Source organism: Polyodon spathula, chromosome 12 (assembly GCF_017654505.1).
Source record: "Polyodon spathula isolate WHYD16114869_AA chromosome 12, ASM1765450v1, whole genome shotgun sequence".
NCBI classification, from domain to species: domain Eukaryota; kingdom Metazoa; phylum Chordata; class Actinopteri; order Acipenseriformes; family Polyodontidae; genus Polyodon; species Polyodon spathula.
In genome coordinates, this window is record NC_054545.1 from 38,908,337 (window position 1) to 38,935,873 (window position 27,537).

At 42.5% G+C, this 27,537-nt stretch overlaps 1 protein-coding gene across 1 annotated transcript in view; it reads right to left on the minus strand.

Moving 5' to 3' along the window:
* Positions 1-12,709: 12,709 nt before the first annotated feature.
* Positions 12,710-27,537, minus strand: part of LOC121324527 (zinc finger protein 652-like) — a 47,993-nt gene continuing 33,165 nt past the window's right edge. Inside the window, 7 exon segments of the mRNA XM_041266527.1 lie at positions 12,710-14,730; positions 14,732-14,787; positions 14,822-15,103; positions 16,439-16,583; positions 16,873-16,988; positions 18,799-18,946; positions 26,064-27,503. Of these exon segments, the coding sequence (XP_041122461.1) occupies positions 14,287-14,730; positions 14,732-14,787; positions 14,822-15,103; positions 16,439-16,583; positions 16,873-16,988; positions 18,799-18,946; positions 26,064-27,116 (2,244 nt within the window). The 5' untranslated portion in view covers positions 27,117-27,503 and the 3' untranslated portion in view covers positions 12,710-14,286.

Here is a 27,537-nt window from a genome sequence, read left to right on the forward strand (position 1 = left end):
CAGGAGACCAGAGACCGCCATGGTGGTTGATGTAAGCCACCACTGTGGTCTTGTCTATGCCAATAAGCACGTGTCTCCCTTGTATCTCCCAGAGAAAAAGTGCTGCTGGGCCAGACAAACAGCTCGCAGCTCCAAAACATTTATGTGTAGACCCTACTAGGTGGTTCCCACACGCCCTGCACCCCAGCCTACATGAATTGTAATCAAAGTAATCAATTAAATTAGACTATCATTAATTTGCCTATTTTGACAATTTTCAGTTACAGTGGTATGATTTCATATGCATAGGTTACACAAAGGGGCTAGTTAGCAGGATGTTCAAATCCCAGCTCAATCACTGTGTGTGTATGTGTGACCCTGAGCAAGACACTTAATCTCATTGTGCTTTGTCCTTTGGATGAGACATAAAACAAACAAGGTCCTATTGGAAGTGACTCAGCAGCAAGAGTTGTTGATGATGCATAGTTCACCCCCTAGTCTCTTTGGATAAAAGCATCTGCTAATTTCGAAAGCATCTGCTAATGACTTTTATTGTTTAAATAACAATCAAAACTTGTTACCCAATGGGGTGTTTCTAATACTGTGGACATACATGTATATATATATATATATATATATATATATATATATATAGCTGCTGTGCAAAAGTCTTAGACATGTTGCATTTTTCTACTTTGAATTTACTCAAAGCCTCCACTAGTGTTTTCTACTATTACAACAACCTTGACTTGCGTAAAGAAGGAAAAGCACTGAGTGAAATCGCTCGCATCACTCGATTTTCAAGGTTTGGTATCCGAAGCATAATCAAGAGAAACATCATCTGTAATTGTCAAACCCAGGACTGGAAGACCCAAAAAAGCTGTCTTTACAATGTGCTTTACAATGCTTCCCTAGGCTTTATCATACCTCTCTGTGCTTTACAATGCTTCCACTGGAGTGAACAAATGAACGCTGTGTGTTTATAGGACGCTCCACCCCCAGGAGCTTGCGCATGCACATGTTGGTGGGACAGCACGGGCAGGCGTGCGAGTGGCAGGGCTGCAGGGAGAGGTAGCAGCGGGAGTTGAAGGAGGTGGGGTTGGTGAGGATGCAACAAAAGAGCAGGCATAGCCCAGCCGCGCACAACCAGGTCTCAATCACGTAGGAGTTGGCGTCAGAGATCAGGACCAACTCAAATAGGTCCTGGTTGGCCTTTAGGAACTGGAAGAGGCCCATGATGCCCGGGGAGACAGGGATCTTCTCGGTGATGGTTCATCTCTTTGTTTTGGCTGCCAGTGCCGTGTCCTGTGTTTTGTTTGTCTTGCAATCTTTTATTTTCTGTTTGTTCATTTATTAAATGTTGAGCGCATCCAAGCACTCAGCTTCACCAAACTCCACCTCTCCTGTTTATTTGTTGGTTCCTGGTTCTGGTCTGACGTCACCCACAGCAGCTGTCTTTGGGACAGGGATAGAAAGTCATTTTCTTACTCATAGATGTCACATTCTAGCACGTATACTGTAAACTTAACCCAGCAAAAGCCACAGGGCCTCAAGCCTCTAATACTGAACTATAAGAAGTCAATCTAAGAAGCTTTTTGGCAATAACAGGGCAGATATAAATGTAGACTTGCCAGGGCAGGGGTGTCTGTTTCCCATTTCCAACTGTGATCCCTCGCTTACTAAAATTTGTTCCCTAAAGGGTAAATCTACCAAGCTTCAAAAGCATGCTGCTTAGACAAGAGCAGTGATGGTGCGATGTCACACCGGGGCGCTGTTTTAATGATCCAAGCGCTGCCACTCGGGGCGCTGTATTAACCCAGCTGGGTTTATCCCTGGGGTTCCTTTTTGACCCACTTCTTAAGACTACAACATACAAAAAAAACCCCAACAAAATCTGCAAGATGAGGAAGATTATATAAAAAGGTAAAGTGGTTATATTGAGATCCGCTGGTGAGATTATTAAGATAGACCCCATGGTGTAATCACTATTGCACATTGTATCAGACCATGCTTCACAGCCAGCGCTGCAGGAAGCTACCACTGTAGTGCTTTGTTAAAAATCTCTACAGGTGCTTTTAAAATCTGGTTCTTTCTTGGATTTTGCAGTCCCAAAAGCTTGCAGTTACATTCATGTTCTATTATGTTGGCTAAAGTTCAGAAAGGGGTACCACTAGCTGTACCAGTGTAACTCGCCAACGCACAGTAAGCAACTAGTACAGCAAGTACAGAGGAAGCAGGAGGAGGAGAGGGACAACTGTCGATTTAATTGATCTTAACTGCAGGGCATCTAAATACTGCAGCTGTTGTGGAATTACAATACTGTGCCCAGCTTTGTATACACATCCTCTACCAAGCGTTCCCTGTACCTTTGCGCACAACATCTTCAGCAGAGGGAACACGAAGCCACTTTCCCAGATACAAAGGGCCTCATTTATTAAAGGTTCTTAAAAGTAGCCATAACATGCGTCTTAAACCTATAAAGTCGGTATTTACTAATGTGAATATCGCCTATTAAGACGTGTGATATGGAAATATTTAGCATATTAAGACGTGCCTTATCACAGAAGATAAGGCGACATATGGGCCATGACTATAAAGGGATGAGCAGAGATTGAGATACGCAGTTGTCAGTTTTGAACTTTTACTAAATATATCCATTACAGACTATAACGGAGTTTGAAAGGCAGGATCGCAAAAATAAATAAATAAAAAGTTATAACCGCGTTATAATTAGACACCTTTTTTATTATCTGTCATTGGTTAGATCAGTCTGCTTCACTTAGACTGGGCTACATTAATGAAGCTGTGAACACAACGAAGTATGGAACTGGCATTTAGACAAAGTGGCATATTTCAGCGATCAACGTATTTCTGTACACTGAAATGCGTTCACGTGTTTTACAACGTTGATCTCGCAGACACCAATTGCAATAAATGCGCAGGTATTAATAATTAGGAGTAACTATACTGTACATAGCCTACTGTGTAATCTATTGTAGCTAGACAAAGAATCATTTTGTACAGAAAAGTGCCCATCTGTTATGCCGTGAAGGGAAAGAATTATTTGTACAGAAGTGAAAGCAGGTATGCAGAAGGTATCGACCCCAGTGCCTGCCGACACATGCAATGGTATAGCTGTGCCCAAATCGTGTGGAAATAAGAAGTGCCCTGTATGCAGGTATGTGATTTAGGAGAACACTTCCGTCTTTGATATTATGTTGTGATTGTAAACCCAGTTTACTTTCTTTATTTATTTATATTACCGTGTTTCATTTATGCGTGCATGTCTTTTTTTCGTTTGCATAGTACGTTATGACCATTCTTTTTAGTTCGCATAATAAGTATTTACGTGCTGTTTATGTCTAGAGGCTACATAAACACGTTTATTTTCGATGTTCTGTTACTTATTTTGTTTGTAGTTTTATTTAATCATAATATATCTGTATATAGACGTGTTTCTGTTCAAAGGTTTTTTTTTCTATATTTATTTATTTTATGTAGTCGGCTGATATATGTGCGTTTTAGTATATACATGCATTTATTTTAAAATTAGCCTTACTTATTTACACAGTTTCGGATGTGTAGTGTCGTACATACATATAGACCTGTACCTTGTGCTGACAGACAGCTTTAAAACAGATCTCGGCTCGTAACACCTGCTTTCCGTCAGCGCGATTTAAGGTGTGCTTCAGGGCTAGGGCAGTTTAGTAAATATCGTCTGAATATCATTAGCCCGATTAGTGCTCCCATACCACTTCATTTGAATACATCACCATGTATTTTGCATATTCAGCAGATGCTAATATACCATCGTTTTATTTTTTAGGGGTACGTGCCAATAGCGGCTGCAGGATTTAATTCCTGGCTGGTCCCCAAATGTTCACAGACGGGACGTTTATGACCAATGACGTAAACGTAATGACGTAATTACTAATACGCGTACTGAGGACTCTGTATACTGTCAGAAATAGCACCACATGCTGGAAGAACGCAGACTCAACCAAAACATTTTGACAGTCAGAAATCCGGTTTACCACCAACAAGCATAGCAGCACAAATTCCGCACACGCTTGTCTGCAGGGTGGATTGGTGGAGGGGGGAGGCAGTCGCACGCTTGTCTGCAGGGTGGATTGGTGGAGGGGGGAGGCAGTCGCACGCTTGTCTGCAGGGTGGATTGGTGGAGGGGGGAGGCAGTCGCACGCTTGTCTGCAGGGTGGATTGGTGGAGGGGGGAGGCAGTCGCACGCTTGTCTGCAGGGTGGATTGGTGGAGGGGGGAGGCAGTCGCACGCTTGTCTGCAGGGTGGATTGGTGAAGGGGAGAGGCAGTCGCACGCTTGTCTGCAGGGTGGATTGGTGGAGGGGGGAGGCAGTCGCACGCTTGTCTGCAGGGTGGATTGGTGGAGGGGAGAGGCAGTCGCACGCTTGTCTGCAGGGTGGATTGGTGGAGGGGGGAGGCAGTCGCACGCTTGTCTGCAGGGTGGATTGGTGGAGGGGGGAGGCAGTCGCACGCTTGTCTGCAGGGTGGATTGGTGGAGGGGGGAGGCAGTCGCACGCTTGTCTGCAGGGTGGATTGGTGGAGGGGGGAGGCAGTCGCACGCTTGTCTGCAGGGTGGATTGGTGGAGGGGGGAGGCAGTCGCACGCTTGTCTGCAGGGTGGATTGGTGGAGGGGGGAGGCAGTCGCACGCTTGTCTGCAGGGTGGATTGGTGGAGGGGGGAGGCAGTCGCACGCTTGTCTGCAGGGTGGATTGGTGGAGGGGGGAGGCAGTCGCACGCTTGTCTGCAGGCTGGATTGGTGGAGGGGGGAGGCAGTCGCACGCTTGTCTGCAGGGTGGATTGGTGGAGGGGAGAGGCAGTCGCACGCTTGTCTGCAGGGTGGATTGGTGGAGGGGGGAGGCAGTCGCACTCTTGTCTGCAGGGTGGATTCGTGATATGGAGATCTGGTGCGTTTAGATCCTCATTAAAAAGGAGACCAAGTCTGAGAGATGAGAAGCCCTCCAGCCTTGCAGGGGCTCTACCCCAAACCCAGGAAGAACATCAGTGACATGATGCATTTCTGTGTGGCTTTTCCACTGCAGGGCTCCCCGACACTTCACTGTAATTAGAGACCGCGTGCTGCTATTTCAAACTAGCTGGCAATCAGCTCTGTGCATTTGAAGACATGGCAGAAGCAGGGTAGCCCGGGCTTATTTCCCTCCCTGTATTTAAGCAGTGAAAATAGAGCTCTGTGTGATTATAGAGAGACACTGTGCTGCCACTCCCAGCCAATCCACTGGAGAAGGGCTGCTTTCAGGCTTGGTGGTGGATGGGAGGAAGCTACACTCTACATATTACTGGTTATGTGATAAACATCCCTCAATCTAAAAATAATTTTGAATTTCCGAACTGCCTTTTATTTTTGGATACCTATTCAAAATCTGTACCCTTATGCTCAGATTGTGTCTGTCTGTCACACTCTGACGAACACGATAACTTGTGTTCATGTTAAACTTGTATTTTCACCAGTCATTCCATAGATCTTTCAGATTGAAATCAAGCTATGCTGTTAAAAAAAAAATCCTATCAAAATGAAATGCTGTGGAAGCAATGGTTATTGATTTAACAAACAAAAAGTAACCATGATCATCTTTGTTTTATTGATCCCATCAAATGTTAGTATTGCTAAAAGGATCCCTCTCCCCCTCCTAGACTGAGAATTCATCTATTAAGACGTCAAGGTCCACAAGGTAAAAGCACTTGATGACAAGCCAGCGGTACTATAAAAAAACTACAGCAGGGAGGGCCATTCCACTCCAGGTTCAACAGGTAAACTGATAGAACAAACTAGTTCAGTGGAACAAAGACCAGGATTAGAAAGGATGCAGAAATCGAGCAAACAGACCTGTCAACTCTCCTGTATTTTGGACCCTTTTCCCGGGACAGATTTTCTCCCTACTGTTAAAATCCCCAAGGAATTCTATACAGTCTATTAGATCTGTATTGTTTTATCCAGACCTACTGGTTACTGGGTACATCTAAAAACAGTCCTAGGCAGACATTGTTTCCCTGACACTGAACAGAAAAGAATAAGTCATTTGTTTAGGGGAAGGCACTATGGTTTTTAATTTGTTTGTCCTCAGAGAATCAGCACATTTGTGGTTAATGGTAAATTTGCATTGACTGCATGACAAAAAAAAAAAGTAGCGCCTCATTCCTTCTCACAAACACACACCATACAGATTAACTCCTTCAACTTATTAATACACACACACAAAAAGATTTAAAAAAGAAATATGTGGTTTCAGAAGTAGAACTCTGTGTGGTGCTGACTGCCGGCAAACTGGAGCCACGTCCCTACAGCCTGGTCTGGGGCTCTGAGGTGACGGTGCATGTTTCACATGCTGTGTCAGGTGTCCTTGCCTGATCTCCTTGGCACAGGAAGGAGAGTCCCTGCTGTAGTAGAAGTGCTGGTGGAGCTCAGCAGAGAAGTGCTTCGGAGCCGGATGTGTTAAATAGGATTGCTGCTGCTGCGAGGCTGGCCTCTCCACTGTCAACTGTGTCAGCAGCGTTGCAGCAGCTCGGATTGGAGCTCAGATCTCCATTGAGCAATACATCATCACACAATCGGACTATTGGCTTTGAGGGGTTCATTTTAGAATTAGTTCATTCATGTTTGAAACCCCCCCTGTGACACATCAACAGTTCTACCCAGCTTGTTCTGGTATTATAAAAGTCTGTAGAATTTGTTCCTTAGAACAGGCAATGCATTGCTGTCCTCATAATGTGACATGTGGATGTAAAGTTTCTCCTGTTAGGTTCAGGACAGTACTAGGAAACACCTGTCCTGGTGTTTTGTTACACAAAGTTGCACATGCTGAGGTTCCATAGTTGCAACCTGGGTTAACCCTTTATTGCTCGACTGCAAATCATGTTTTTAGATATAAAATCTCCCCTCATGCCACCAAGACAGGTGTATTTTAATGATCTAAATGGCAGCGGATCTTAATTTCAATGCCCTAATATTTATAAATCTCCTTTTCCATTTCAACCGCGGTCCTCTGTATTGTTATTGCATGCAGTAACGCTAATAAGCGGGTCTATATGTTGCAACTGTGCACCAACACTCTCCTATCTTTAATGGAGGGGTCTGTGATACCCAGAGCCACCCACACGAGGACAGGGTGGCTTTTAGGGTCGTAGCTTCAGAGATGTTTCAACAGTTAAGCTTTCAAAATTGTTTCAGATTTTAAAATGTTCTTAATTTAAATCTGAACACGATTTAATCCAGGCTTAAGCTTTTCCATCGCAACATGAAGGTACGCGCAACTGGACTGAGAAAAGTAACGCATTAAAGGCAAAATAAACAAAACGGGATATTCCCAGGCACCAAATAAAGACAGCAAACACATGAGGAGTATGGCTAATTCTTTTACTCTCAAAGTTAGCATAAAATCTGTTAACGTACATTATCAAAAAAGGCCCAGCTCCGACACATTATAAAGCCGCACAATGTGTAGCAGATACTCACGAGAATAAAACACACAATGCTACATTGAGTGGTTAAAAATACATACAAAGTAGTTGTCATCGTCTTAAAAATAATAAAGATCTCCTTTTGTCTAGCAATGACTTAGTAGAAAGTGCTTTCTAAATACCAAGAGAAGAAATGAATGGTACATCAATTAAATGGTGAGTGAGCTAACAGAGTGAATATATGCAGGGCTCCCATTTAAGAACAGAGTAATACTAGAGAATGGGGATGAACAGGGTTATAGGAAACAGTAATACACCTTTAAAACAGGTACCACAGCCAGGGTATACCCACCAACATTTCATGTCCCATATATGTCACTGTAGTGCTACACAATCTGAACATACAAAGAACTTCAGATCCACAACATTTCAAGTCTGAAACACACAAAAAAGTGTGAATGTGTAACATTTTAATGCTCCGTATTATTTTATTTTAAATAGCCCTTTAACCCATTGAATTTATTATGTTTCTTTTTCAAACAATCGTCTGCAACACCACTGCACAGTGTACCATCACACTGAATTCTTTACCCCTCCATGTTATCATGAGTAATTTTGGCTGACAGATTTACAAAGAGGCACACACACAAACACAGGTATAAAATGTAATGTAATACAAAACAAACAAACAAACAAACAAACAAAAAAAAAACAATCTAGGTTTATTCAGCTAGTTTTAAACATTACCATTATGGATAAATATGCTTGAAACATGTTACTTTCACTGCTCAAGTATATTCACACAGGTAGGTTGCCATACTTCACAGGTTATCAAGTAATTACTGGGATCCAAATAACAGTATTGAAAAGTTCTCGTTGACGAGGTGAGATATTTATACTTGCAAGCAGTTCTGTTTAACCTTGGTTTGTATTGTGTGGTTTAACCGATTAGGAGTGCAACCTGCTTTAAAATGATCCGTCACTCTTCAGGATCAAAGTGTGGAGAAACTGAGTTTTGCTCCATGGAGCTAGCAAAGTTGTTCTCCAGAGCACGGAAAGGCAAGATACTATTTTCTTGCTAACAGTTTTTGGCAATAATCATCCAGGATGAAGGGGGCTGAAAAAAAATGAAGTTCAGTCACATCAGCTGTAACCAGAGGAGCACTACTCTGATCAGGGGTAATCAGGTCCCTGGTTCGAGCAGGCCAGGTCTCCCACTCCCCAAGTGGCACAGCCAGGTCTGAACCTCAGAACCCCCAAACCTGACATCTCACTGCCTGCAAGGTCATCATGACTCGAGGACAACAAAGACCAAACAAGCGTATTGGTTACAGCCATATACTCCACCAACCACCACATGACGTGAAAGACATGTGGTGCGTTTTCCTGGTAAAGAAATTTAGTCCCACTGAAGACCACACACATTGGACAAGGATCAAGTGGGAAAAAAATGTTTGTTTCTAAATGTTATTTGAGCAAGAATATCAGAAGACATGGTCACCCTCGTTAAACACTCACAACCCTGGGGCAAGTGAAGTCCCTCAACCACACTGAGCACCGGCCAGCTGTGTGAAAGGTTCAGGTGTCAGAGATTATGGCCTGAAACACGCCAGCAGCTTCACACCACTTTATATTTGACCGTTTTTTAAAATTTGTTTTTAGCATGACTTCGGTGAAGTTATTCATGAGAAACGTACTCCTGAATCAGGGTTGTAAGGCTTTCTGCTTCAAAATAAATCTCAAAACAGTGGGTAAACAAACAACCAACCATTAGTTTGTAACGAAGCTGTCATTAAAACTGCAAAATTATGCAAAAAAACTCCCCTATCGTTCAGACTAGGACAGCTGATTAACTGTTCCATGACTGATGACACTTAGTTTTGTGTCTCAAACAGGGACCCAAGCAAACCAGAGAGAGGTATGTCCACCGAAGTTTTCCAATGCATTGTATTATTCCTTATTAGCACAAGGAGTCTCATCTCTGGTTGTCTTGTCATTAGGATGTAAATCATTTGGTTCTTTGCTTGTTTTTTTTTTTTTTTTTTATATAACCCAGGGCCCAGTTTCACATAGCACTGCTAGCACTTCGCAAAATCCATAATAGCTTAGGGGGCAAAGATACAAGTTTTAAAAGAACTTTCTGCAACTTGTTTCCAATCTTGTATCAAACCCTTCAATGTGACCAAATCACAATCAAGGTTGAGAGCATTCCCTGCCCCACACACAACAAAAGAATACAACTGGTCAGTAACAGGCTTAGTGCAAGTACTGAATGTTTATTAGGAACCAAACAAACGGTGTTATCAGTTTCAAAAAAGTGCTTCTTAATTGAGGTGTTGTGTGTTTTCTTCCTTCCAAAACAGAAATATAATAAAAATCCCCAGACAATCTTGCTGCAATACTGAGGGAGGCAACCGTACCAGCGGCCATACAATTCACATGATAAAAACCCTTCTGGTCTTCAATACGACTGTGAACAGTGGCAGCTTCACAGCTCATAAATCCGATCGGAATTCATATTAATTGTATTCAGGGATGTTACAAGGCAGCGGTGTCTAGCTGCACCACTATTTAGGCCCATAAAAATGTCCCCTCTGACTCCACAGATCAGGGGAACGGTTCACATCTTGACCAGACTCCTCATTGTAATGGGATATTTCACTAAGCCTCTGACATATTTTACTCCCATCACCTTCAGCAAGCCTTCTGTATCCAGAAGGCGTTTCTACATATTGAAAACACACACACACATACATAGAATATGAGCATACAAGAACAAATCAATATGATAAGTCAAGAGGAGAGGAGGTGGTGGTGATGATGATAACAAGGAAGATCCATTTCCATGACATCTCGCTCAGTGGTTCCTGAGGTTCTGCTGTGCTTCAAGGGTGGGGGCAGGAGGGTTAAGCATGCCTGGTACCCTCGCTGTGCTTCAGGGGCAGGGGCAGGAGGGTTAAGCACGCCTGGTACCCTCGCTGTGCTTCAGCGGCAGGGGCAGGAGGGTTAAGCACGTCTGGTACCCTCGCTGTGCTTCAGGGGTGGTGGCAGGAGGGTTAAGTATGCCCGGTACCCTCGCTGTGCTTCAAGGGCAGGGGCAGGAGGGTTAAGCACGTCTGGTACCCTCGCTGTGCTTCAGGGGTGGTGGCAGGAGGGTTAAGTATGCCCGGTACCCTCGCTGTGCTTCAAGGGCAGGGGCAGGAGGGTTAAGCACGTCTGGTACCCTCGCTGTGCTTCAGGGGCAGGGGCAGGAGGGTTAAGCACGTCTGGTACCCTCGCTGTGCTTCAGGGGCAGGGGCAGGAGGGTTAAGCACGTCTGGTACCCTCGCTGTGCTTCAGGGGCAGGGGCAGGAGGGTTAAGCGCGTCTGGTACCCTCGCTGTGCTTGTGCTGTCTGCCCTGACACACGTTTGTGTGATGTATACTTCACGTTAATATGAAAAATAAAGTACATATATAGTAAATATGGACTGGAGGGGACAGCTCTAGTGGAAAATGATTGACCAGAGGAAAGACTATTGTTACAGACACTGGGCTTTAATGATTGAAGCCACAGGCCGAGGACATCGCACCCTGGAGGTAAGTCTTCCCGAGGGGCATTTAATTTTCCACTATGAGCAGAGTCATATTTAGTATATGAGTCACTCAAAACAATGAGAGGTTGGATAGTAAATATGACTTCATATACTGCAAAGCTATAAATATTTGGAAAAATGTAAACATTTTTGGCACAAATATCTTGTGCTGTACATATAATGGAGCAAAACAGGTTTTGTGGCTCACAAATATTTACGGCTTTACAGTATTTTGTTTAAATATAGCTGAGACAACAGGTAAATAACTAAACATAAATAAATAAATGAAAATGTTTTTGAAGTTCACACCTCATAGTTAAAGTCTTTCTTTTGTACTATGTTTTGTAATTACTTTTCTCTTAAGTCACAAAATCGCTGTTTTTTCATTCAACCATTTTCTCTTGTTAGGAATGGAGGGCATTCCTTTGAAAAGGGGTGGGACTGACAGTGACGTGAACCAATCACATGAAAGAGGGAGACTACTGCCCGGTGGTGTAAGGTTGTTAGGACAATAATTGAATCTATTTTAGCTACTAAATAAAAAATATTTCATATATTAATCAGTTTCACATGAAACTGCTTTTTTTGTTTAGTTTTTTCCCCCTCCAATTAAAGTTGAATAACTGTTATCAATCAATGCAGATATCAATTCTTAAAATGCAGTCAATCAATTCTGAAATGTTTTTTCAAGACCCCCCCCCCCCCCCCCCCCCCCCCCCCCCCCCCACCCCCCCCCCCCCCCTATGGTTTTATACACACTTTCCTATTTAATTCAACCCCCCCCCCCCCCCCCCCCCCCCCCCCACCCCCACCCCCCCCCCCCCCCCCCCCCCCCCCCCCCCCCCCGATATTCCTATGGTTTTATACACACTTTCCTATTTAATAAGACAGTCTCTGTCTTAAATAATTATTTGCTGACAATTTATTGGTCGTGACGTACATCACTCAAGCACTGAAGTTGTTCAACAGTGTAGTTGTGCAGCAACCGCCCCCCCTCCGCTCCTACACTCACAGCCTCAACAATTAACAAACAAGGACCTGTAGTGGCAGAGGGACACATCTCTGGCATCAACACTACCGCCTCCTATGCAATAATGTTACTGGCCACTCCACAGCAAAGTGCTGTCAAACACTACAATATTTAGTTGTCCAAGACACACATTGGGGGGGGGAGCACATAATGACAAGACATTATTTTTCTGTCTCTGTTGACAACTGAAATGCAGCCAGTCTGTAAAATGCCAATTGGAGTTACTAAACCAACAAGAGCTTTGTAACACCACAGACCAACAGCAGCCACTGGCCAGTAATATGGTTCTGTGAGCTGTGACCGGTCAACAGTGAAGATACTGAGGTATCTGTTCCGCATGGGCAGGTCCCTCAATCGGACAATACAATGGCCTGGACCCAAATTCACTCCTCTGAAGGGTAGGTCAGAGTACAGTCCTTCCACATTATTTCACTATTTGACATAAAAAACAAAACAAAACAAAAAACTGTGAAATATGAAAACAGTGGAAGAGTGAAGTTGCCTTACACTGTACCGCTCTGGCCAAAACGTTTGCACCACCCTACAGAATGAACAAACTGCTTCATAAAGTCGAATGAAACCTGCTGAAAATGCTGCTAGGTTAATATATTGAATTACACATCGCTTTGTCGTTTTCCATACACTTAATGAATGTTTTAACATGAAATACTGTACTGCTATTATGGCTTTCGGTAGACTTTTGCAATTTATATTTGGTAGTTTTTTTTATTGTTACATGATGTTAATATATCTACATCTGGTTAATATAATTTTCTTATCACCTCAATCCTAAAATTCTAGGTGATGCAAAACTTTGTGTTAGCTGTACAGTATCGTATTTGACAATTCACTGTCGACATGGCCGAACCATGACTTAACCATTTCCTGTAATAAATGGGGTGCACAGCATATACGGTAAATTTAAAAATTTACATGCAACAAAAAGGAAAAAAATATATATTATTTCCAACAAGCGCTACAAAGAGGCTTCCTAAAGTCCTGTGCACAGTCTCAGGTTCACAGGCTGGGGACAGCAGCGGTGTGAGATACAGGGGTGGAATATACCAGGCTAGCAATGCAGCAGTTCAGGGTCAGTTAATCTTCTGAATCACATTTAATAAAAAAGGTTATAATTTGTATTTTTTTTTAAATCTATTATACAACATAGGTCCAGCTACACAGAAAAAAAAATTACACCATTTGTTTGAAATACATTTTTTTTTATAAACATATACTACTAAATATGTCTATACAAAAACTCTAAAATAATTGTTTTGTAGGTAAAATAAAAAGAGTGCTTTAGATAGCTATATAAACGAGTACACTGTTTATTTTTCGTATAATGCAGGATACTAAGAAGCCCAGCTAGGACAACTGATTGGAGTCTAGCTCGTGTCAAAAAGCTTGGTACTTCTTTTCTTTCTTTCATTTTTTTTTTTTTTTTTTTTTTTTTAGAAAAGTCAAAAGCTTTGTTACGATACACAGTGATACACTTAATGCTTTAGACCAGTGTTGCACATTCAGAGGAGAGCACTGTTTTTCCATCAGCTTGAAAACCGTTCCCTCAAAACGTGTAAAAAGGGGGTCCTTCTGATAAGTCCGTGGTACAAAAACATAAAAATAACAAGTAAAGCATACCTCCTCTGTGGATGTGAAACAAGAATTTTACAATATTGGTCCCCCCCCCCCCCCACCCCCCCCAAAAAAAAAAAAAAAAAAAAAAAAAAAAATGCATGAATCATCCCAAAAGCTGAAATTAGTTTACATTAAGATTCATATTGTCAGGTTCATATTAATGCTATTTTTTCTTTTCCTTACAACTTTATATAAAGTGTACAGGATGTAGAAGAAAAAGGGCAAAAAAAGTGCCTTTACTCAAAAGAAGCCCATGTTTCCTGTACCAGGATCTTCTCCACCACTGAGTTCTGCAATATTTTAATGCTAGTAGCGACACCATAGGCACGTATGTGTGTATATACACTGGCATGTACTGAACACACACACAGGGTGACGAAAGGGATTTCAAAGGAGTACTGCATCTTCACGGTAAGGGGGAGTAAGCAATAATATTTAATGCTGTACTTTAAAAAAAACAAAACAAACAAACAAAAAAAAAAAAAAACAAGATATGTATTCACTTGAAAGGTCGCGTGTGTGTATGCAGAGCACGATTCCAAAGTCAGTCGTCCACTTTGCGCTGCTGTGGTAAAACCATTCACCGAAGAGCAGTAGGGGCAACAAACGATCAAGACCCTACTGCTTATATAAAAGGGCCCTGCAGCAAACACCCACAAGTGTTATTCCATTAGAGCTCAGCAGGGGCGCTGCTCGTCTCGCTGAACGCAGCATTCTCACAGGACCACAGTTTGGAATGCCCCTCTCCATAAGCTTCGCAAAGTTGGCAAAAGACTTTATAAACTGCCTTGTATATACACACATAAATCTCTCTCTCTCTCTCTCTCTCTCTCTCTCATATATATATATATATATATATATATATATATATATATATATATATATATATATATCATACACACGTTGCATTTTAATGGTGCTGCTGCGCGCTCCTGTGTTCTTATCGCCCAAGTGTCGCAGGTATCCATCCTCCCCGTGGCCTCTGTGGTTTAAGGGCTCGCTCTTGAAGAGTGCTGGGGGCGGGGGTAGGTGAGACACCGTGGGCACGGCCAGGTGGTGTGTGGGGGTGGTCCCGGCGCCCCCCGTGGTGGCTGTGGGGGTGCAGGTGGAGGTGTGAGACTCTTCCCACACCCTGGCCGCGGGGCCGTCCCGAGGGGGGTGGGGGTGGGTGGGGGAGGGGAGGGAGAGGCCGGGGCAGGGGGGTCCGCGGTGGTGATGGGCAGTGGGATGGGCAGCACCGGGAGCACGTTGACAGGGCTGGTGACCCGGAAGCACTTCTCCTTGTGTGCCTTGAGCATGTTGGAGAAACGGAAGCGCTGTCCGCACACGTCGCAGGGGTACGGCTTCTCCCCTGTGTGGGTGCGCCGGTGACGCTTCATGTTGGGCCGGCTGGTGAAGCTCTTCCCACAGATCTCACAGATGAACGGCTTCTCTCCTGTAGGGACACAGGGGGAGGCATCATGGCTTGGATTTCATTCAATTTGCAGATCAACTTTTAAATAGACTGCTAAGCCTTTTGTGCTTAAACGGTCGTGCACATTTTCAATCAAAGATTCTTTGTAATTTTTATTTTTAATTTCACATGGATTTACATGGCATTCGGTATCTAAGTTTAAATGCATCAAGATAATGCTATAAACTATAAAACATTATTATTTTTTTTTTTTTTTAAACTAAATTGAAAACCAATGCATGACCCTCATTAATCGCAGTACATTTGCGGTTAAACGTTAAATTCTACGCTGTTAAGATTATTTGTTTGTTTTGTCTACTGTTTAAACATTTACAGCCTTAATTTTGATAAACAAACGCTTACCCATTAACCAGGGTACAAAAAAAAACAAAACAAAAAACTATAACAATAACGAGGTATCAGAAACCCAGTTTTTGGGATGGAACCACATAAGTCTCGCGTTTTGATTGGTCCTTGTCTGTCAGAAGAATATGACGTCAACACAAGTGGGAAAGCTTGGAAGCATTTTAACATTGTGATTGGAGAGAGATCCCTGCTTCGACTTTACGACATCGATACGGAGTTTACGACACTGCGAGACACGAGCCACGTATCATGTGCTCATGCTCGGTGTCCGAACCGCAGTACCCGTCGTGGTCACCCTGACTCAGACTAGCTTTTTTTTTGTTATTATTATTTTTATATGCATGTAACTTTTTTTAACCTTAACAGTGTCTGAAAAGAGCAATGGACTCAAAACTAAACCTAAGCTGTGAACTCTGTCACATGATGAGAGGCTTTGTAGTTCAGGCTAGGAGTACCACATACACACACTGAATACGTCACTCGAGTCTGTACTTTTAAACAAGCCATATAGATGCCCGAGTAATATGTGCGTACCCACCGGGCTAAACGTAAAGAATTAAATAACTATTTGCATGAGTACAAAATAACGGGTCATTTTTGTAAAGATATATTATCTGGCCAGAGTCAGGAACGTAATATCATTTTATACAATAGTTTCTATGGGAAAAGGTGCTTCGACTTACGACGCTTCGACTTACAATGCAACTTTCAGGAACCAATTGTGTCGTATGTGTGAGGACTGCCTGTAGTGCTGTTGAGGCAGTAACACTTAGTTAATTTAAATGACCCAACAACCCAGCTATGCCTGAATTGTAATTCCAAGTGGCCTACTATATGGATGACAACAGGCACATCTGGGTTAAAGTCCTGAGATGAACCGATAGGCCCAGGTGGGATGAATGGCCTTCTGTAGCTGGTAAATGTTCTTGTGTTTATGTCTCATGTACTCACCGGTGTGTGTCTTCATGTGCTCGTCGAAGTACTGCTTCATGTTGAAGTCCTTCCCGCACCACTGGCACATGAACTGCTTGTGCCCGATGTGGATGCTCATGTGGGAGCGCAGCTGGTACTTGTACTGGAAGCGCTCGTCACAGTTCTCAGAGAGACAGAGGAAGAAAGCAGCGTTAGCCCCGTCTGTCGCACCCCACACAGAGCCTTGCAAGTGCAGCTGGAATGGGGAAGGCTTCACAATAAAAGGTCACAGGGCGTAGTTCTGAACTGTCAGAGCAAACACTCGATCTGCAATTGAATTAGCAATTCTTAGGTGTGACTGGGTGGAAGCCTGAGGATGGTGTATGTTTTATACCAGGCTGACAGCTTTCTCAAGTTAATACTGCTCTTCTCCCACTCTCCTCGCTGCCCCACACCTGGTTTCTCATTCTTACCTCGCACCTGAAAGGCTTCTCTCCAGAGTGCTGCAGTGAGTGCACCTTCAGGGACATGCTGCGCTTGAATGACTTCCCACAGGTCTCACAGGTGAAGGGCATGTCCTTGGTGTGCGCTGGGAAGAGAAGGCAGGACGTTTACCCACACAAAAATCAAACACCAGTGCACGCGCACACACACACACACACAAACACACACACAGATACTGCAGTGAACAGGACTAGCCATCTTCTAGTCCAGTGGTTCCCAACTTGTGGTTCGTGAGCAAACTCCAGGTGGTCTTCAAACCACTCCCAAAATTTGTTTAAGCAGTTCTTGCATAAACCCATTTCTACACAATCACACATTGCACTACTACAACATGTATTACTAAGCAACACAACAAACAGCTTTAACCACATCATATACGATAAGATATGCATGTAGTCTGCTTTCTTTTAATACGTTTTTATAATTTATATTAGCTCCCATTGATGCAATACCAAACAGCCTTCAAAGCCGCCATTACCTGAAACAGCTTTCTATGTGAAACAAATAATAAATAATTTACACAGAATAAAGGAACATTTGTCTTGTCAAAATGACACACTTCTTTTTTAGCCAGTAATAGTATTCATGTACATGCACACTTTTTAATCTGTGCTCTAATTCTACTGCTTGTTTTCACTGTTCAGGAAAAAAAATGTCATCTGTCTCTACCTTTTCGCTCTGCACAAATGTAGCGCACCGCACTCAATATTTACTAACACTGTTGGAAAGACTAAATAATTTTTTTAAAAAAATGCATTAAAACCACAGGTTTGTGTACTTTTCATTTTCAACAATTTAAAACATGTCCAACAGTGTTGCAGGGATATAGGAATAGTCCTATTGTAGTGATCTCAGTTAATGCAGGCAGGCGCTTCACACAGGGCAAGCAATCCACACACAGGCGGAGGGCAGGCGCGAACCCGGGACCTCTCGAACTAAAGCATAGCACCGATACCACTGTACAAACGATCCAGCTCCTTTGCAAGGAGCACATATCAGGCTTACGTCTTCATGTGTGATTACTTCACCTACCAGCCCTGCTGCTACCTACCCCCGCGCACGCTACACTGTTATTTCCATAGTAGATGCATTTGGAGAGATTAACTGCATAGCAGCAGACGTTAATGACAAAGCAACAAAGCCTACAACAGTTTGCCGTTACTATATATTATAGGTTTATTGCATAACTTTACTCCATGAGAAGTGTGATGTGAATGTGCTGTTGCACACAGAGGTATGTTTGCATTCAGCAGCTGTGTGACGTGTTTAGTGTGTGCGCCGCCAATAATTTAGGGAGTTGAGAGCTGCGACAAAGTTCATCAAACGTATTCTTGTTATTAAATACAACAGTTACATTCAGTACCAGATTTGTGTCTTACTTAAATAAGAACTGCACACATTGGAGCGATGTATTAAAATGGATGTGCGTCTGGGCAGATATAGGATTCGGTGAACCAAATCCCAAGTGCATCCCTAATTTTTGATACTGTATTTTTTTGTGTTCCCTGAAAAACGGACAAGGGTTGGAACGGAGCAAAATGAAATCATCAGACATGCGTCACTGAAGTGAGTTTAACTGTCACTGAAGTCAAAATTGTATAGGGTCAGATATGTGAGTGCTGATTGTACCAAGGGTTGCATTAATACAGTTCTGTACTATGATGAATATGATAAGTAAAACATGTTCTTGGAACTTTATCTGTTGTATGTGAACTTATTTACAGAATTCATAACCTAAAACGTCAGGATTGTTTTGAAATTGCACATTCAGCAAGATCAGTTATCAGTTATAGAGCTGTCCACTATAATAGGCTTTTTGCCTTACCATTTACAATTAAGTATTTAATGTGTGTTTACGTCAGTTTTCCTGTTACTCTCCCAGGCCCTGAACTCACCAACCATGTGCTTCCGGACATGAGCCATGGTGTAGAACTTCTTTTCACAGATCTCGCAGGCAAACTTCTTCTCTGCATAGCCGTGGACAATCTTGATATGCTCATGCAAGGACCAGAGCTTCTTGAAGGATTTATTACAGGAGACGCACTGAAATACAGAACCAAATCCCAGTGTAAGTTACTGTGTGTGTGTGTGTGAGTTTGATCTACAGCACTCTAAATCCGAAATTGTTAATACTGATGGTGCGCCCCACCTCTCCACTCTAGCAGTGGAGATACAGGATGAGGCAGGAAACAAGTCAGTGTATCGTACCATCTGTAACTTTAAAACACTCAAGCAGAAGGTAAAACTAACAAGAAATCAAGTCAAGCAGACAAACATGAATGTGGCACATGCAGAAACGTTGGCCTGCTCAACTTCAGTTTCTAATAAGTGTACAACGCCACCTAGATTACAGAGCAGTCAGTCTGTCCGAAGACATACATTTCATACACAGAAGTATTAAGGTCAGTATTTAGGGGTTTGTGGGGAGTTTACTGCTGGACCTTCAGGGCAAGTTTAACTTGTGAAACAGCAAGGTTTCCCAATGAGTGGTGAAGGAACAGAAAGGTGCAGGTCCTTATTTTAGACCCCCCTACCCAGACATTAAATGTAACACTTGTTTAAAAGGCATAAAACATGCCAAGTCAAGTGTTCAGTATTTAACAATATTTAATTCTCAGTATACGATGACGACATGTAATAAGCAAGTTTTTTACTTGCCTATGTGAATTGCATTTATCATGCATCTTTACATCCAGCACTACACTATTTTCAACAAGTGTAACCACCAGCCCCTCTAGGACTCCGCAAACACAGAAATCAATACAGAATTCACACATGGGTGAAGAATTCCACAGAAATGTTCTCACACACAGATTCTGCCCATGTATTGGAATCGGAAATACAGGCATGTTCATCTGCTTTAGTTTATTGTGGTCCCCAGCAGCACCTGTTAACAGCTTCCGCCTAAACTACAGAATAAATCATGCAGCACACTGAAAAGAACTGGAAGAGACTGTGCTGAGCAGCACCCCTAACCCTTCCATGAAGACAGTGGGAAACTGTTTTGCGGTATTGAACGATCACGAGGCTACAGTGGTTGCAGAGTTTGAAAAGAGAGACGCCAACTAAACAGTGCCCAGTACCAGCCTCCATGCCAACAGTTACAGGAAAATACACACACCTACATGCCTTTACACAACTTGCGAAAGAACCTGGGTACGGTTTTGAACTGTTGAAGTCACACGTTTGTAACTAAAAACCTGAAGGACACATTTCTTTAATAAATCTTGTCTCACTTTCACTAGTTTGTTAAGTTTAAAAAGTGCTGTGGGAATCCCTTTTAGAATTAACTCTTTTTGTTTCATACAGTCGAACGAAACTTGCTGAATGTCACAATAACATATTGAATTACATACCGCTTTTAATGAAAAACACTCTACTACTATTATGGCTTAAGGTAGACTTTTTGTTATCATGTTGTATTTTATTTGATTACATGATGCTAAATAAAAGATCTAGATTAAGTTTTTATTTGTATTTTTTAAATTTACATCTCAATCCTAAAATTCTAGGTGATGCAAAACTTTTGCCCAGAGCGGCAGTTTTCCAATGTGAGTGAAGCTGGTTTGCATTACATGTTAAAGATAGGGGTGTAAAAACACACTAATGTCACGCTACGATAATAACAACCACCATCTAATCTAGGACTTTTAAAAAGTCAAATTAAATGATAGTTTAGATTCATACCAACTGCATAACACTTCATTCAAGAACCATTAGGTGAACCACAATGAGCAATGTTGTGGTCTGGTATCACAATACAAATTATGCAATCCTAATCTATTACAATATGATATCTTATGTCAAGGTCATGGCTACACCTGTAGTCAAAGATGCCATTTGCTTAGAAGCCCATTTACACTGAAGACGTGTGCACTACAAATGGTTGAGGCTCCTAATTTGTGACTGCAGAGTATTCAGTTCTTTGCATTCTTCCTGTCTGGCTGTGGAGAACGTGGCCATTGCTGCAGGTGATCAAGCCTGCAAGTCTTGGCTCTCAAACAGTTCCCGTCACAGAGGGAACAGTAAATCACTTTATTACAAAGTGTGAACGACAGGGTGTGTTTACTTAGAAAGCAGGTGGTGAGCCGAATGGAATGTACGATTTGTCTACATTTCTTATACAGTCAGCAATAATAGCAGCGCTTCGGAGAGGCCGCCGAGTTTGAGGGCTTATACATCCTACATCTCTGGTGTTTTTGTACAGTATTTTGGACAATGTGCTTTTATGGTGAAGCCACTGCTCTATAGACTGCTGAAACGATATGAAGGTTAAGCTCCGGAGATGTGAGGGAATTTGACAGGTCCTGCAGTGGAAGTCTGAAACTGCTGTCCACACTTGATACCGCAGCTGACTTTATGGTTTACAGTGCACAATTATGTGTTTATTTATTTTTTATTACCAACATTTTAGTCCTGGATAGTACAAAAGCAGACTCTGCATCCATAACGTTCAGCCAACAATATTCCTTCTGTCACGCTGGGTTCAATGAGGCGTGATCTGCAGTGTTCACCGTGTTCAGCATCAAAACGAACGAAGACCTGGGGTCAGATTATGACAGCTGTACACCCCAAATCATCATTACAAATACAATTCTAAATGAACCCTTTCATGCATGAAATATTGAAAATAACTGGGAAAAAATAGATTTGGAAATGAAAACATTTTCACTGACATTTAAAAAAGTATGACCCCCTATAAAGACTAGAAGTTTTTTTGTTTGTTTGTTTCATCTGCCCCCATATGAGGTCACCATGTATAAGGGTTAAATTAAGTGTTTCAGACTCCTTGCAAAAACCTAAATGAAATCTTACAGTTTATTTCTGGTTGGATGATTTATTGGGTGCTCATGATGAATTGGAGTAATTAAGAGCATGGAGAATCTAGAACTATCTGGGTTTTTTTTTTTCTTTTAAACTGGGCTTATCTAATATTTAGACTAAGGATAATCCAAAATGCATGTTATAGTATTCTACAGCTGTTCACTACTAATCAAATTGTCACAAGTTAGTTCAGTGCTCAAAATGGGTATGGGCCACCAGGGGGCACTGTTCATCCTCAGCGCAAGACTGCAATCGAAAACGGTCTATTCTACACTTGCTACTTCTCAAATAGCCTGGTGTAAAAACCGATGGCAACTACAGCAACCAAACAAACTTCAGTTTGCATTTACTCTACTAATGCATTTGTTTTATTTTAAACCAGTTCTTCAGATATCAGACATGGTTATGGATGTAAAAATTATTGGTTCTGCATTCTACAACTGTTGTACACAACTTTGGACTCACTGGACAACACAGACGGGACTAAAGCACAAAAATACTTTCTACAAAATACAAAAAAGACCTCCTCTGCTAGATTATGGCACTCTGGGTGTGGGTGGGAAATTGCTTGATTGGCGCAGTAGCACTGCAAACATTTCCACATTACCAAGCTGTCTTGGTGGTCACCATTGCAGAGAACCAGGTGGGCCGGTTGAAAACTTTGAAGTCTCCGTATGTTGCTGGATATACAGAAAATGGCGTTGATGTCGATTCCTTTTCACTAGATACTCTCTCTATCTCTAGCATTTGTATTTGAACCATTATACTAGCTGGCTGATTTAGTCTCGGCTGTCTCACACTACCACCCATACCTGAAGAGAGGATGAAAGGTAATCTGAGGAAACACACACAGATTATCAATCTTCAGCATGATGCTACCCCCCAGTTTACTGATCACAGAGAATGTACATGCAGGCTGCACAAGACAGAATGTACTAGTGGCAGATTGGCCCCACATGCACAAGTTGTTCTGCTTCTGTAGCAGCTCAACAATTAACAAAAGGTCTGATTGTTTCCAAAACTCCACCCTAACAGAAACAAAACAAGCAATACCAACAGCATATCAATTCCAAACAAAGTTAACTAAACACCCAATTCAAATTACAGCTGCTCTGATTAACATGCAGGGACACCAGTTATGCAAGCATCAGAAAACGATGGGAAAGTCGAAGAACTGGAATGACAACTTCAATTAATTTTACAGCACAGCTGAGGCTGTGAGCAAACTGCAAAGCCACTAAGAAGTTTGAAATGAACCCTGTACTGCAGCCTGGTTTTGTCATTCCAAGTGTGTACTATACAGCAGCCTCCCGCTCCTGCCCACCCAACACATGAACAGTGTCCACATTTATAAGATAGAACTCATGAAAATGAATATGTAAACAATGATTAGTAATGGTGAAAGGAGACTTACATTTCTACATGCATTGGGCAGTGTAGGGTGACTTGTAATCTGTCATGCCTGTTGCAGTACTGAGTAAGTGGAAATTATCAATAAATAAAAGACAGCACTTAAACTGCTGTGCCTTTTTTTAAAAATCTAATCTGCGTTTCATTTATGACTATATATGAAAAACAACAAAAACAACAAAAAATGTAAAACTCAGTATACATACATACACATTCCCTTGACAAAGGTATGTTAAACAAACCATATATATATCATTGACGATTAGTACTGTATGCTGAAGTCCTTTCTCAGGCTTAAAATGCATGACTGATCAAACAGACAACTGAAACGAATATGCATTTGGGACAGAACTGTTCAAAAGCCTTTCAAAAGTCGTTATTCCAGCAGGTTACCTGGTGGATGTTAATATTTAAAAAATGATCTTCTCAGATACTGCCTACCAACCAGGTTAAAGGAATTCCAAACTGCTGCAGTGACCTGAAAAGCAGCACTCCTCGTTCTGCTCAACGCCTGCAGTACCACCTCAGTCACTTGTAAAGAACAGTTTGTTTCTCTGCCAAGTCAACTAGCTGATTCAGTAGGGGTAAGTTCATTACAGCTATTTGCAGTACCAACAAAAATAATTCCACAGTCCTGCTCTATATTTTTATTTTTCATTATGTCACAAACCTGCAGGTTGGAATCCACTCTCATTTGATTGTGTTATTAAACCAATAAACATTTTTTAAAAAGTCATGCATGTTATCTTCAGGGGTGTGCAATTTTTGAAAATGCTAGAAAAATCTACTTGCCCACTCACATTCGCACAAAACACACACAAACAAGTAGAATATAACTTGTTGGATTTTGGTCTTATTTAACAGTGAACACAATCAATTAGTGATTAACGGGCAGATCTAGCCTTGTAGCTTGACGGGTTCACTAAATTCTTCAAGATCCACAAAAGGTTCCCTGTGACCTCACCTCACCCCAACAAATATACAACATACTTTAAGGAAAGTTCCTCTCAGTGCAGTTCGAACACATTCGCTCATAAATATAAGTAACACTAAGAGTACAACTAAGCAATAACTGGGAGTTATTCAAACATAAAAATAGCTTCTGCTTTTTTTCCCCACTCTTCCTCTATAAGCTGAATCCATCTCCCGATGTGCAGGTGTTTCAGTTTGTTGCATCACAGATACAAATCATTGCCAACTATTACTGCTGCTTTGTGGAATTCAGATTTTTCTTGACGTTCTTTCAGTTTTGTAACTGCTGAACCCCAGAAACTTGTATAACAAATTCTGCAAAGACAAAGTATGTTTTTTCTTTTGTTAATTTCTATTATACACTTGTTTTTTGCTCAACATTTCACAGCTATTTTTCCTCATCTGTCCCATGAGATTTCGTCTATTTTATTTTAAAATAACAACAAAATATTGTACAGATAATCTCATAAGCATTTCATTTCTATCATTCTAAACATATTTGTCAATCTTCATGTTTTAATAGTTTCACAAATCAATGGATTGTGCATTTCCAATAAACAACTACCCGGGCTACACTGTGGATTCGAATGCATCGCGGTCCTGGGGTTGGCTCCTCATTTTTACTGTCTAACTGCGCATGCCTTAGCTGCAATAGACACAGGCACTTAGAATTACTGTTCTTTATTTTTTGTATTGCACACCACAAACAATATACAAAACGATTAAAACCAAAGCATTAATATCGTACTGTTATCATACACACACGCATTGCACAACAACACAAAGCAAATTAAATATCTACTCGCTGAAGTGGTTTTTATTTTAGCCAACGAGGTGTTCACGTGTGGAAGAAATGCACCAGCAACACATCAATTTTTTTCTAATCCGCTAATACCTTAGCAACTCTGGTATTTTTGTTGTAACTTTACTAGTTTGCTGCATTTAAATGTCAGGTTCATGCATTAAGAAAGCAGCATCACTTATTTGCTAATTTAAAAAAAAAAAATGTAAATAATACCTTAAGTTTAAATAATTAGTCTGTGCCTCACCACAGGCTCTCAGACAGCCATTTTTGGGTTTCTTTGTAACCAACAGAAGATTATTATCAGCTTTTCCCACAGCTAGCCAATCAGAAGTGATAGGGGTGGGACGTAAACACTTTTTAAAATGTTTGCATGTACAGTACGTGCCGGACTTCCGCAATTCAGTTTTCGTGGCTCCAGAAACACACCGGAGTGTTTTTCTAGCAACAGAGCACACATAGGAAAAATAAATAAAAACTACTTGTCTGATGGGCAAGTATAACAGCAAATCTTGTTGTCTGGGGTGTTGAGAGATACGAACTGCACACCCCTGTATCTCTGTGAACTGTGCGTGTCTTCTGATGCCTGGGCACGGTGGTGGTAGGAGAGTTAAATAAACATTACTGCACTGTCATAGTTTTGTAACCTCTTGTCACCCAATACACTGAACAACAAAACTGGATGACAGCCCTGTTTTTGCCGACACTACTATGATACGTTATTTTACGTCTGTCTGCTGATGCATTACAAAATGTATTCTGCAGCAAGTTGCACGAGTACATTAAATCATTAATGAATACAGGCCTCCACCCTCCTCTAGTAAGTGTGAGTACAGTAGAAGACCACCCCTGAGTGCCGGGTGGCTACCTCTAATCAAGTGGAGAATATTTTTCTCATGCAGTTTGCTGTGGTCAGGGGGCCTCTGTCATACAAGGAGTGCAAGAGAAAATACATTCTCAACTTGATGAGGAGATAGCCACAGAACATTAAATCGAAATAAAAAGCAGATTGAAATTAACGTAATGTATCTGTTTATGTAGAACCTGTTGTGGTTTACAATGCTTTGAACAAGATCGAAGTGTAGCTGCTAGAAGGTTCCAGTATGAAGCTGGTTTCTATTCCTCCCTGTCCCCGACCCCCTGCCTCCTCACCTGGATGTTTTTCTCGCAGTCTGTCTGCTGGTGCAGCGCCAGCTCGCTCTCCAGCACAAACTTCTTCCCGCACTTGTCGCAGATCTGCATGCGCCGGTGGGTGACGTTCATGTGCTTCTCCAAGTACCAGCGCGTATTGAAGACCCGCGGGCACTTCTCGCAAGTCAGCGGCTCCTTCTCCTCGCCCCCAGCCCCGCTCTTGCCCTTCTGAGAGGCGGCACTGGCGCTGGTGGGGGAGGAGGAGGGGGAGGGGTGTGTGGGCGTGGCCGGGGAGCCCTTGCTCTCGCGTGGTGTGGCCCTGCGTTTTCTCTTGGGGGGCTCCGAGCTCTTCCTGCGGCCCCTCCTGGTCACGCAGGATGCCACCGCGCTGGCAGCTGCCATGGCCGCCTTCCTGGTCCTGCGCGGGGGGTGGGCGCCACTCCTCTTTGCCTTCTTGGTTCTCCCCTTCTGCCTCCCATTCTCCTCTGCCGCCGCCGCCGCCTCCTCCTCCTCCTCCTCCTCTTCCGGGGTCTCGTTGATCCCCTCCTCCTCCTCCTCATCGCTGCACTTCATCACGCACTGCGAGGGCAGGCCCTTCTCACCCGTGGAGACATTCAGTGTCTGGTTGTTGAGGTTCACCTCCACGATGATCTGCTCCCTCTTGAAAGACTGCTCCTCCTCCTCCTCCTCCTCCTCCTCCTCCTCCTCCTCCTCTTCCTCCTCCTCTGTCTCCTCTGAGCTTTCCCTGTCCCCTGTCAAGGGCTGCCCTGCTCCTGCTTCTCCTCTTCCTCCTTCTTCCTGTGTCCCCTTGCCCCCTTCCCTGTAGTAGGGTTGCTGCTGCTGTTGCTGGGGCAGCACCTCTGCCAGAGGGCTCTTGCTCATCTTGTTGTCCACCAGCACAGAGTACGGCTTCCCGCTGCACTCTTTTTTGTAGAGCTTGGTGGACAGGTCAAGCTCTTGGGCTGCACCATGGTAGTAAGAAGGTGGGACTTGGGTTCGACGGCTCTCCTCCTGGGCCATCCCAGCAGCACCCTGTATCGTATGCCCGTCCTTTGGCTTTTGGTAAGATTTCATTAGCAGTGTTCTGGGTTGGGGTAGGGGAGGGGCAAAAAGGGAGAGGGGAAGGCAACGTAGATGGCTCCTTTAACAGCGCAGAACAAAAAATAGTTCACAAGAGGGCTTACATGGGATTGTTACATATATATGTTTATATATACACTTTAATACATCTATACAGTATTTTATCTAGTCATCTTGTTCTTTCGTGTGAAAGCAATTCTTTACTTATTTTCTTCTCTGGTTGTAGTATTCCTTTACTGTGTGTTAGCAGCAGCAGCACCAGCAGCAAGGGCTAATCATCTTGTAGCAGGATTTGGTGTTTTTAGCTTAACTGCTGGATATGACTTGAGAAAACAGTCCTCCTTGAGTTAGCAGCCATAGGCGACACTTCGCAAACATTATCTGAAAAACAAACAAACAAAAAAGCAAATTAAAC